The following is a 13,109-nucleotide window of genomic DNA, read 5'->3' on the forward strand; positions in this document are numbered from 1 at the left end:
TCTGTGTTAGGACAGCACTTAAAGGGCAGAGCAATGCGATGTAGTGCATAGAATCATTAAGAAGACCTCTAGGATCACCAAGTCCAAGCCCAATTTGGGCACCAGCCTGGGCCCACATTGCTCTCAGTTCAGTGATTTTCCTTTGTGGTGGTGTTTGATTTGGGAAGATAAAAATTGCACATGATTGCTATCTCCACAATAAGCCACCTTTCTCACCCTTTTTAGAGAGGCACTCTTTCGACTGTTCTGATTCGGATGCAGTACAAATGGGTGGCAATCTTTAGGTCAGGGCTGCAGGAATTTCTGAATGAATTCAGCTGGCATCTCAGAGCAATGTATCTGGCTTAGCAGGAGCCTCCACTCAATCTTGTTTCTCCTGTTGGGAGTTTGCATGGGCTGAGTGCCATTTCATATGCTTCTACTTCTTACTACTGAAACTAGGTCCTGTGTCACTACTTTTTGCCACACGTGTGCATGTGTACATCTAAATCAAACTGACCCAAAAATTAATGGATTAGTTCTTCTCTACTTTGCCAAAAGACAGAGAGAGTCCCACAGAAATGCACAGTCCACACCCAAAACGTCTGTCTCATCTCTCTGAACGTTCTACTTTGCAGTTCTCCAAAACATGTATCACCTCCAAACATCTTCCTCGACGTTTCCTTGGAGTGCACTTAAAATAAATATAACTTACACTCATGATGGATAATGCCAAGCAACCGATAAATGCATTTATGATTCCGGTGGTGTCCCTTACCTGAAGTCAATAGAGATATGCTGATCTGTGTCACTGAAGAACTGGATGGGTTAAATCTTGGATTCTAGGCTGTTGGTGTTAAAGCCAACATTTGTCTGCATCGTGCTGTCTTTAATGGCACTGTAATCCTCTCTCATTCAAGTAGAATGTACAGGATCTCTGTTTTGGTGTTGATTTTCAGGAATGATTCAGGACAAATAGATTAAACAAGCAGTGTTCTTGAATTTGTGGAAAATTAAGTACTTTGTGCAGGATCTTGGCCAGCAGAAGGCAGTAACTGCTCAGCTTTGAGTTGCTCATTGTTAATGAAATATACTTGCTTGCATTAGCCATCTTCACAGTATAGATCTAGGGCCTGAACTTCCAAGGTTTCAGAATTAACGTATCGTTAACATGCTGTTGTTTATGATTCCCCATAAACAATGTTTTCCCATTCTTTCCTAGGCCTCAGACTTCTACTTCTCACGTACCATGTTCAGCATGCTGCTGTTCTACCACACGGTGGTTGGAGCCTTTCTTCCGCTCTTCCTTCTTTCGGGGAATTGGGTTTCAGCAAAGAACATCAACTTTTACAATGTGAGACCTCCACTAGACCGTAAGTAGACAGTTATGCTTTTCTTGCACATGCAGCAGTAACAACGTTTTAGTTAATTTCCAGTATGCTTTCAGTAATTTGTTTCTTAGCTCTTTATTTTGGATTTCACGGTTTATTCCTCTTTAAACATGAAGAATTAGGTTTTTAAAGTAAAACTTTTGCTTTTCAACGCAGAGCAGTTTATTTCTAAGGTTTATCTTGCCTGAAAGTAAACAAACTGTTGAATGCAGCACTAACTAAAGGCTCACCACAGCAACAGTTTTCACATTTTAAGTGTTTTTATGGTATTTTTCTGCCTCTGAAGCATCTCCCTTCTGACAACATTATGCAGTAGATTTCTTGTAAACACAGAACAGGTGTCTTTTGTCTTTAATCTTGTTGGAGCGGAAGAATAGGTGTGCAGCATGCAATTAATTCAAGCTGAAGGTAATTAAAAACGTTGTGAGACCTGTGAATCCAGTTGTTACTAATAGCATCATACTTTCGCCTCTTATCTAACATCAGAAGTATTCTGTCCCTTCACTTAAGAGCAGATTTTCCTGATATTAAAACCTGATACATTATAGGTGCATCTAGGGAACTGTGCTTCTTAATTTCGTTTATATATATATGTATGTAATGTAAATAAGCTTTTCAAATAATTCTCCTGATCCCTTTGTTGAAGGGAACAGATTCTCCAAAGTTGGAGATCAAGACCAGAAGCAGGTTTTGAAGGTGCAGTTTTTTGCATCAAAGGAATGTAGATTGCTTGTGTATCTGCACCAACGTACAGTTGGGTGTATTATAATGTATACCTATATACATGTAAATATATATAAGATGTTCTCTCTTTACTGCTTTTCCCACTGATGCTTAAAAGGTATTCTGGCTTGTGAGAGAGTGAAAAGAGGAGGAAGTGTTTTAAAGATCAGGCATAGCAAAAGCAGTTAAAAGCTTTCAATGAAACTTGTGTCACAAGATGCATTTATCTAACAGTGAGGTATCACTGAGAAGATGCACATGTATGTAACATGTTTGTGTATGTGTGTGTGCAAGCACTTACAATATGACTTTGAGCATTTGATTTATGGTTTTCTTTTGTTGTTTTTTTTTTTGTAAACTTACCGTATTTTAATGCTTTCAAAGCCACTCCATTTCCAAACAGTTTTAAGTGCTTTACCTGTGATAATGCAGTGGACAATTACAACTGTAACAGATGGGCTGAAGATCGGTGGTGTCCTGAAAGTAAGTGTTTCTGCACTAAGGGCTTTTTTCCTACACAGTTCAACTTGTTTCTCCCTGACTCAGCCATCTTGTTGAAGTCTAACTGAATAGGATTAACATACCAACACAGTGATGCCCTCAATTATGTTATTAGTGAGTCTGAGTCATGTGATTTTTGCTGAGTTTAATATTCTGACCATTTCAGAGTGCAAAGCAACAATGCAAAGATTAATATGTATATATAGGAATAGATATGTGTGTGTATACCTAGGAATTATTTTAAGGATGTTATAAAAAAAATTAAGAAATGTTTTCTTGGCCTTATCTCCTTCCCTTTGGATAAATCCCAAGGTATGGTGGTCATGATGGGCTCACTTGTGACAATCAAGACCTGAATGACTGGGCAACATACTTGTATGAGGGTGATAGATAGGTAGAAAAGAATGGAATTATGTTTCCTCATTTTTCTTCACAGTGGTGGTCACGGTGGGAAAGGGAAAGAAATGAACCGGAGGAATGAGGGAAATGTCTGAAACAAAAAGAAAACAATGTGCTGAAAAAAAAAGAAAGAAAAAAAAAAAGAGTAGAAAATGGAAGATAAATGTGTAGTCTGTAGTACAAATATGTAGTTTAAATGATAGCAGCTTTTCTGGAGGTTTGAAGGATCAGTGAAGCTTTAGATTTCATTGCTAATGAATTTCTTGTTAAGTGGTATTTTGAGTGAGTTGAAAAAAGGCTTTATGCATTTTGCTAAATTGTGTGAAGTTTTTGAACCCTGTAGAGGAGTGCATTCCATCTCAAAATCAACATTTAAAAATCTGTTTTGTAGGTACACAGTACTGTCTGACAGTTCATCTCTTCACAGACCATGGGAAGAGTACATCGGTCACCAAAAAGTGTGCTACTGGGGATGAATGCCGTTTTGTAGGCTGCCATCATCACAGGGAAAGCGGTCACACAGTAAGCACTGCTTGGATAGGAGCAGCACCTTGGCTTTCAGGGTTCCATTTCAGCAGCTGTTTTTCCTGCAAAGCGCATGCCAGCATATATTCTCCAGTACTTCACAGTAGAAATCCAGTTTCACCAATAGAAGCATGACTGCCCCTTTCCTCCTGCTTGCCTATCTGTGTGACACGGGGGTGTAATAAGCATTTCTGGGGCATTGCTGGCATGCATCCTATACATGGAGCTTGGTTTCTGAGTTCTGAGTAAGGCAGCCTCATCAGTGCTTGTGGTGCTGCAGCTGTGATGCCACCAGCACTTGGGCAAACCACTGTGGGACTCAGGTGCTCCAGACATGTGTCTGAGTAACACACCTTGTGTGCCAAAAAAAGAACTCGTGCACTAAAAGGAGAATAAAAGGTGCAAAGAGCTGTGCCAAATAAACTGTGAAAGACAGAAGCCACACACCATTTATCAGAAAGGAATAATTCCCAAATGGCAGCTTGTGAAGTTCTGTAAAGAAAACTGATTTGTTATGTTAGATTGACGGCAGGAATCTAGAAGGGGTAAAAAGTGATTAGCATAAAACCTGCTGAAAGTTCGAAAGTTCCTATTTACAGACTCGTGAAGCCAACCTTGAAAAGCAGGGCACTGCTCCTAGCTGCCACCATCCCAGTACTGTCACTGATTAAGAGCTGTAACCTGGGAGCCTTATGTTATACAAGGGCAGTTCCAGTCTCTACTCTTGCAGTTACTATTGCATTCCATATTTCACTTTGTTAAACTCCTGCAGTTTGTCTGGTTCCCTTCTTGCCTTGAGAGACTTTCAGTGACACTGGCATGTTCTGCAAAACATTCTGCTTGATAACTTGATATATTTTGATGATCTTCCTCTTAAAATTCTTCACAACTCTGGGAATAGATGTAAGCTCATTATTCTACTCTCTGTCATTTAAGACTATTTTTTTAATTAATATGAGCTGCTAAACTATTTTGGGGATTGAAGTCAGCCTAACCTCCCATGTTTTTGCAAAAGAACTGTTTATCGTAGCACAGTTATTGGATTGGGTGGTGAGTTACTCTGGGGAAGCTGTGGTGCATGGTTTGGAGGAGAAGCTGTAACATGAGTGCTGCATCTGCTGCCTTGGGTCTGCCTGCTGGGTAAAGCGTTTAGTTTACTGTCCTTTGCAGTCACCTTGCAGATCGTGCATCTCTAGAAGCCGCTGCTGAATTACCCTGTGTCCAGTGATCTCCTTTTTCTCCCCAGGAATGTGTTTCTTGTTGCGAAGGCATGATTTGCAACGTGGAGATCCCAACCAATCACACGAACGCAGTGTTTGCTGTGCTGCACGCGCGGAGAACCTCGGATGGCAGCCGGCAGACAGTCAGCATTGCAGTGCTTGTGTCAGTCGTGGCAATTGCACTGTCGTGATGCAGCATCCTCCCATTGCACCACTTGCCCTTCCAAGGGCACCATTGGGCCCTTGGAAATTGTAAGGAGCTCAGCACGCTCAAGGGGAAACCACCAAGACTTCTTGATTACGTAAAATGTGAGAGGACAGTGGGAAGATGTGTATACATCATGCAGTCCCGGGGTGTTCTAATGAAGATATTTCAAATGGTCCGCAGTATTTAAAGAAGAAAAACAAAACATACACACAGAAAAAGCACAACAGGAAACCCAGTGGTGACTGGGCAGTGAGGCAGAATCAAGTTGTTATGATTCCCTCTCTTAAATGAAAATGCACGTGTGGTTTGTGTGTTGTTGAACACAGAAAAGAGGATTCTCTAGACAATCAGGTGAGATAAAGGGGAGCTCTCAGTGGACCACGTGCCAATTTGTATTTTAATGGAAACTGCTTCTAAGCTGTTTATCACTATGCATGAATAACACGGGCTGTAAGCTGTATGTAAGCGTATCTTAGTTATGGTTTTCATAGAGAACGCATATGAAAGAAGTTTTTCTGTTCTGCTCAGAGCTATCATTTCTATGAGAAATAAAATAATACTTTATGCCTCTCTTTCCTATAAAACATCTTGCACTGGAATTATAAAACAATATGAAATTAGGTAGAGTTTCTATCTGAAAAGGGTGAGCTGGTTGAGCACCCAACTCAGAGTTCATTACTGTCCTCAGTGGCAATATTTTCTTGCAGTAAGGTCCCACCTCAAGTGCACACCTCAGCTTCTGAGTCCTTCTCTTTGTTATACTGACATGGCAGTAATGCCACAGATTTCAAATTGAGCTACAGTTGAGCTGTTACTTTACCATAAAAATGGCAGGTGAGCCCTTGTATAAATAAGGAGAGAACTCTACTGTGTGTTCTCTCTTGATCTGCAGAAGATTGTCCCAGAAATGTTATTCTCCTTGATGGATCAGAAGTCAGGCCTCTGGACATAGCTTTATCTAGGACTTGAAAAGTTTGAGCCATATTCTGTTCCTTTTTTTACAGTATTGCAATGATTAATGTCGTTTATTTGCCCAGCTTTGACTATTTGAATCCTTGTCGTACAGATGACAGTTCATCAATTAGACGAACAGCTGCAAATACAGCAGTGAGATGTACTGGAACCTTTGTTTCCTTCTGTGAAGCCTGTGATGCAGACCAGCACTCTCAGGCTGCTCCAGTGAGCTCCCACCCCTTCCAGCTCTGCAGCTGGAGCTGCACAGATTGTCCTGAGTACGGTCCACAATGTCAGATGTACAGTTACTTCATTAATGCTCTAGCTTATTTATGTTCTTTGCACTGCGAACTCACTGATGGTACAGGCCAGCAGGTACTGATTTCAGATTGTTATCAGGATGGTTTTATATGATCATGAATCTAACATTTCAGCTGCTCCTCTTTGCCAAATTCTATTTCTTCGGACTCTCCCTTCTCCAGCTGCCCAATATTTCAGCACAGCTAAGGATTTCACTGGAACAGGTTGCCCAAGGAGGCTGTGGATGCCCCATCCCTGCAGGCATTCAAGGCCAGGCTGGATGTGGCTCTGGGCAGCCTGGTCCGCTGGTTGGCGACCTGCACATAGCAGGGGGCTGGAACTAGACAATCATTATAGCCCTCTTCAACCCAGGCCATTCTGTGATTCATAATTTGACCCAACAAGGTTGGAGAATTGCATTTCGTTCCTTTTCTTTTTGTAAATAAAATAGTGATTCATTTATGAGTGTGTCTCTGTGATTGTTCTGATCTTTTCTAGTGGCTCGGCCAAAATGAGAGGGGTTGAAAATTACAATAAATTGTTGCAGTGTCTTTTGGAGATGAGGTTTCTGAAAAGTTTTGCTTTGCCAAGAGATTCAGAAGTGATCTCTAAAATGTTAAAGTAACCCCAGAAATTGGGGATTTTAAACACTGACGTTGTCTCAAGTCACTGGGCCATCCAACACGCCAAGCTGCCAAGGATGATTTTGGACACGTTTCCTTTGTTCAAAGCTCATCCCTGGGTAATAACACACCTACAGCACTAGCCTTGGGCTCAGTCATAACTACAGTCATAGTTAGAACTGATGTTTAGTGATGAAAACCAACATGCTTTTTGTGACCCACAGGGTTCATGAACTTTTCTCCCATGGAAAAATCATCCCGGATTTGCTCTGTGCTCCTCAGGGAGTTCCTCAGTCGATCATGATATTTGGGACCACGGATCTTTCCCTGGTGTTTTCTTTGAGCACCAGGTACTTCCATAACGTTGTTTCTGTGAACAACGATGGCAATCATAATGAGGCATTAAAGTGTTCGGTAGCCTTATATGAGTTTACTGTAAATACTTGCTCTGCAAATGCCATTTGGAGCATTCAGGAGTGCCAGGAAGCCCCTGGAAAGCAGCCCAGAGGGGGGCTCTGGCACAGAGAAATGACTTTCAGGTTCTCTGCAGCTGCCAAAAGGGGATGTGTGTGCATCTCTGCTCATCTTTTTTTTGGTTGAACTGATTTTTTTATTTTCTTTGTCACACTGAAAAGATAAGAATTCTGCACATAATGTATACATTTGCTGAAGAATTGTCTGTAAAATAAAAAGTTCCACTGAAGTGCCAAAGTACTATGCTTGATTTTAACTGCCTTCTTTTTAACTCTACAGAGACAGCAGCCTGGGCTAATGAAGGGATTTTGTGTTGCTGAAGGTGTATTTTTTAATGTAGCAGAGTTCCAGTATCAGAATTAATTCTCAGTTTTGGTTCATATGCACGTGATGTGGCAATGCCTCAGCCATGCAGCCTTGGAAGTGCCATTTGGGTAAGTGCTTATCTGTAACTACATGCAGAACAGAGATGTTTGCTGATGCTTCTGTGTGCTCATCCAGGTGTGTACATCCAGCCTGCTGCATTCTCACCCACAGAATGTAGTAAGAATCCCATTTCTGTCCATGAATATGTCATAGAAACCATCTGATGCAGTTAAGGAGGAAAGATGAGGTGCTTTGGTGACGTGTGTGTATCATTTTATTTGTTTTACGTTGCATGGGATGATCTATGGAAGACCCCCCCAGGCACGTAGCAGGGAGGAAGCAGCATTTCATTCCTACTTCTGAAAAGTACTGAATAATATTTTGCCACGACTTAATCAGAAAAGTACCAAAGGTGAAACATCCTTCTCGAGTGGCTTTAACAGAAAAACTGAAGTCTTGCTGCAAGTTGTAAGCATACAGTCCAGTAACTTAAACAGGACCAATTGCTGATTTCAGGTGTGTAGAGCAAGAAAACAACAAAAAAAACTCTACTTATTTCAGAAGGCAAAGGTCTGCAGAACCTCTTTCTGTGTCCTGAGCCTGGAAGGAGCCCTGTTGCAGGCTCAGGACACAGAAAGAGGTTCTGCAGACCTTTGCAGTGCAAGGCGTTGCAGGCTGTGCTGCTTGCAGGTGCCTCCAATTAAGGAAATGAGCCTGTTTCCATTTCTGTGCACCTGGTGACCCTCTCCTGTGTTGGGGCACAGCAGTGTGCTTGAGGTCTTTGTGTCTCCTCCATTTTCAGTGAAGTGAGAGACGTCAGCCTGCTGTGCTGCTCGGAGCAGAAGGTAGGAAGGTGCTGCTTGGTGTGGGTATCATGATTCATTATTTTTGCTTAAATTTTGTCTTGATTCGGCAAGGTTGCTTCTAATGCTGTTGACGGCACTATAGTAAGAAGCTGTGGTTATTAAAAGCAGGAAAACTGGAGGCGGTGTTTGAATGATGGAATGGGTTTGTGCAAAAAGGTGAGGGCTTGAAAGATCACAGCTTGTCTATGTTAATTTGGCCAAGTTGTAGCACTTTTGAGGTTATTTTATCCGTGCTGTTTCCAGGGTGCTGCTCTGGAAGGTGACTAATCTCATGTGGGGTGTAGCCCCAGACTTGCTGCAAGCTGTAGCTCCTCTGTTAAGCAGCTGCTTGTTGGGTTTTGGTTGCAATATAAGGGATTCCTTAAAAATGTGGTCCCCACATTGCACATTAAGGATGAAAACCACTGACCCTGAAGTGCTTTGGTGCAGTTGGTGAGAAGTCTGCAAAAGCTGCAGCACTGGAGGAGGATAAGAGCGAAGTCCAACTCGTGGGCACAGCCAGGTGTTTTCAGATGAATCAGATTTGTTGGTCTGACTTGCCTGCAGACAGCTGGTGAACATGTTTCAGTACATTCTTTACAGCAAAATACTTCTTGGTATCTTTTTCAAACATATGCAGTTCTTCAGGTGGATTTATTTTGCTTTTGTGGGAGCAATCAGGACTGGGGACTGACACCTGTGCTGTGTGGGGAGGACACTGTGCATGGATTTGCTGGAGTGAGTGAACTATGGGCAGGCATTGGGAAAGTGATCTTCAGCAAGAGCAGGGACAGCCCTGGATGTTTCTTGTGTAAATTGTGCCACAAACCACCTTGCAGTGCAGTTGGGATGTTTTTCCAAGCACTCAGCTCTTCCTTCTGCCTGGCTAAGTCTGATGCACGTAATGTCATTGCATACATCTGAGCAGTTATCTCACACTGACAGCTATCTTCTTTCCTTAAGGGGCAAAACAGATGCTTATGTTTAGAGATACTTTATATTTTACTTTCTTTTCTCCTTTGAGTGCAGATGGAACCACGAGGAAATCAATCACCAAATACATTCTTCTTTGAGGGACTGATATTTCCAGTTCGATATGCAGCTTTTTCCTTTCTGTTTGACTGTGGATAAAAAGAAAATATTGCCAAAGAGTCGTATCATAGATAAATTCAGGAGATGTAATTGGTAAATACTTGATTTTTTTTTTTTCATGGCCTATGAGGAATTTAAATACTCCTGCATGTGTATTTAGTGTGAATGGATGAGCTGTCCATTGAACAAATGCCCATTGAAGTTGATGGGAGTTGTACCACAGTGCCCAGTAGCACTGGGAGTTTAAGCAGTGTTCACCCACTCATTGCTCACGTGGAGAGCTGCTGTGCAATTAGGTATCATGTTATAATTTTGAGTAAATAATAGAAATACGTACACTGGTTTGCAGTAAGCTCTGTTGGAGATCACCGGTGGTGTGATCAGTGGGAAATCAGGGCTCATCTCAAGTCACTGGGTCTTTCAAAAAGGTTGGCTGTAGACAAGATATGTGCTCCATCGATTGTTCTTCGCAGCCAAAAAGCTTTGTATGAATGTTGGCCTGTGAGTTGATAGCTGGAGTGGCATCATGGCACGGCCAGGTTGCTTTGTGGAGTGGGTAAATGTTTCTGCTGGAAACCCACGAGCTCCTGAGTTGGGAATTCAGGGACCTCTCTTGTAGTGAGATGCAAGATATGGTGGGAAAGCCATGTAGAGAGGCTGAGAAATAACTCTGATTCCATGAAGATACACACATAACATCTTTACAGGCTAGCCTGGCACTTCTAAACTACTGCTGTTACGTCACTTGTAAACCAAGCAAGATCACAACGTACCATGCTCTGCAACTATGCTTTTCATTTATTTTCCCTTCCCAAACACCATTAAAGTAAACAGGAGCAACAAAGATGTCCACTGAGCTGCACTGGAGTCCAATCTTGAATGTCTGAGAGCAGAAAACTTGTTCCTCTGGCCGGTTAAGGGCTGTGTTTGAGAGGCCAGCTTTTGAGCAACTTGTTGGCTCGTGTTGGCAGCGAATCAAAATGTAGGAATGCCTCACAGTGAACATCTCATTAATGAGTTTTCCCTGCAGAAGCCCCAAAGTGGGACATGGTTCCTCCAGTCTGGAAAGGCGCCCATGAAAGTTGTCAGTAAGAAGGAATTCCTGGAATTAATGGTTTTCTCTTTGTTCTCGGCTCAAAGCAGAGTAGATCCATTACAAAAGGGATTTATTTTTTTTTTTTAATGTTAGAAAGAAAACTATTTTACCTTAATGAAAAATGTGGGATCTGATTTGGGCCGGGGGAGGAATTAGAGAAATCCTTGTAAATGTGGTTCTGTTGGTGGTTCATTGTGTGCTGTTGAATGGAGTTGGGATTTGACCGAGACTAGAAATGGTGGAGAGAATAAATCTGCTTTCTTGTCCAAAAGAAACACAGGTGTGCAAAACTTTCTAAGGTATTTCTAGATAAAGTGCTAAGGTAGAAATTGAGAGTTTTGCCGTCTCCGCCACAAGGAATGTCACTCTTTCCATAAAGCAAGCCAGCTCTAGACTGGTGAATCACTTTATCTCTTTTGAAGTTGTCAGGTAAGGATCTGGGGGTGGCTTAATTGGTGCCTTAGGACTTACTATCCCAGCAAGTCAGGTAGTATACATGTGCAAATACAGAACGCTCAGTCATTTGAGGATTGTCGTTTGGTCCAAGGGATGGTTGCTGTGCAAGCTGGTGTGTGCCTGTTGGCACTCAAGAACACAAATTTGTCTTTTAGAAATAAAATAAAGCAGCCCTTCTTATGGAAAACATGTTTTATTACTGAGCTTTTCTATCGTGCCATTATTCATCGCTGTTTATGAGATTTTCTGTGGTCTTCAGACAGTATCTCTTGTTGCCTGTGAGGGAATGTACTATCAGGATATCGAGCTGACAGTGACTGTTGCTTGTTTAAAAGTGAGGTATCCTTCCTTACTCACCATACTACAGCTCCTTACAAGAATTGTCTGCTGAATTGCATAGAATAGTTGTATAGAACTGTAAGTAATAGTTGTTCAAAAGAAAGCTGCTTTTCTTCTTCTTTTTAAATTATATTTAATTATAATCCTATAGCTAAACGGATTTGTCCATTTCAAGGCAGTTTTAGAGGGTTTACCTCAGATTTTTACTTTCCTTCTGCTGAGTACTTGTTTTCTTCAGCCTTCCTCCTCTGAAGCTGTTCATGGGGAATGTGTTCACACTGCAAAACCTCACTGCAGCTTGTGTAAATGAAATGCCACTCCCTTTTTCCCTTCTTCTCTTGATTCAGATGTTGTGTGATATATTTATCTTTGCTTTTGGTGAATCAGCATCCACCCATTGAACAGGTCTGGTCTGTGAGGTGTGGTAGGGCTGCAGGTTGTGATGCTGGAGATGCTCAGTTCCACTTGGCACAAGGACTCATGGAATCCACTGCTCTGACACTGAGTTTGAGCCAATTAACAAACTTGTCTTTGCAAAAAGTTATTTATTTCTGGGGAGTGGAGCCTTCTGTGTACTCCAGAGCTCCCTTCCACCCATGGGCATCTCAGCCAACCATGAGTTGTTGTCTTGGCAAACCTCTGGTCATCTTCCACTTGTAGGGTGGGTAAATGCTGACCTTCTTAGGGTGATTGCAAAGGGTTGAGAAGTTCCTTATTGATGTGGTTCGTAATCGATGTAGTTTTAGTGAGAACTATTGGTGATAGGTGGATGTTTGGACTGGATGATCTTGTAGGTCTTTTCTAACCTTGATGATTCTATGATTCTGTGGCTGACATGTGAGCCTATTGCTTTAAATCATTCCAGCCCCGGCTTACTAATGGCAGGGTAAGCTCTTTGTGGGTGTTACATCACTTTGGAGCTGTGGTTTTCATGCACTGGTAGCCTGGATGTGGTGGGTTTTCAGCCTTTGGAGCGTCTGTGTTGACAAGTACAAGTGTGCAGGCTCCTCTTCCAGAGTAGTATAAATCTAATGCAGCTCCTGTGGAAGCTGTCAGATGCCAGCAGTGCTGGGGGCTTTAGCTGAGTGACGTTCAGCTCACAATTTATTCCTTTCTGTTGTTGCAGCTATAAATAAAGATTCCACTGACACATGTAAGACATGTCAAGGAAGCTCAGGCTTTGTCCTGGCATGCAGCCCTTCCATTTTTCTTCACATACACTATTAATGGCCTATTAATGAGTAAAGGCTCTAAATCACATTGGGACAGCTCTGATTCTCAGGGTGTTCAGCAGCTGAAGTGTTGCCCCTCTAAGAAGTTAAACTGTAGAAATTATGTTTAAACAAGCATTAAGGCAGCTGAGGGCTGGCCAAGACCTCATGCTGTTCTTAGTCCTGGGGAATAGGCCATGGATCTCCAGGAAGATGCTGATTGGCATCACTGGAACAGTGGTTGCTCAGTTGTTTCCCACTTGTCTGCAGACTGGACCGTTGGAGGTCCATGTGTTCTCTAAAGACTCCATAGAAATAAACCCTATTTAGTGGGGAGGACTGAAGAGGAGGGAGGCTGGCCCCATACTAGGGAGCTCCTGATTAATTCCAGCAGAGGGGAAATCTCC

At 42.2% G+C, this 13,109-nt stretch overlaps 1 protein-coding gene across 3 annotated transcripts in view; it reads left to right on the forward strand.

The window, feature by feature from the left end:
- LYPD6B (LY6/PLAUR domain containing 6B) overlaps nt 1–6,662 on the forward strand; it is a 34,117-nt gene extending 27,455 nt beyond the window's left edge. For 2 of the 3 annotated variants that reach the window (XM_010713986.2, XM_085228282.1), the window contains exons 2-5: nt 1,202–1,352; nt 2,478–2,576; nt 3,385–3,515; nt 4,765–6,662. In XM_010713986.2, coding sequence (XP_010712288.2) covers nt 1,229–1,352; nt 2,478–2,576; nt 3,385–3,515; nt 4,765–4,929 — 519 coding nt within the window. In that variant the 5' untranslated portion in view covers nt 1,202–1,228 and the 3' untranslated portion in view covers nt 4,930–6,662. The remainder of the gene's footprint in view (nt 1–1,201; nt 1,353–2,477; nt 2,577–3,384; nt 3,516–4,764) is intronic. The other variant, XM_019617301.3, reaches the window with a different exon arrangement.
- The last annotated feature ends 6,447 nt before the right edge of the window (nt 6,663–13,109 follow it).

Source organism: Meleagris gallopavo, chromosome 7, assembly GCF_905368555.1.
Source record: "Meleagris gallopavo chromosome 7, MGAL_WU_HG_1.1, whole genome shotgun sequence".
NCBI lineage: Eukaryota > Metazoa > Chordata > Aves > Galliformes > Phasianidae > Meleagris > Meleagris gallopavo.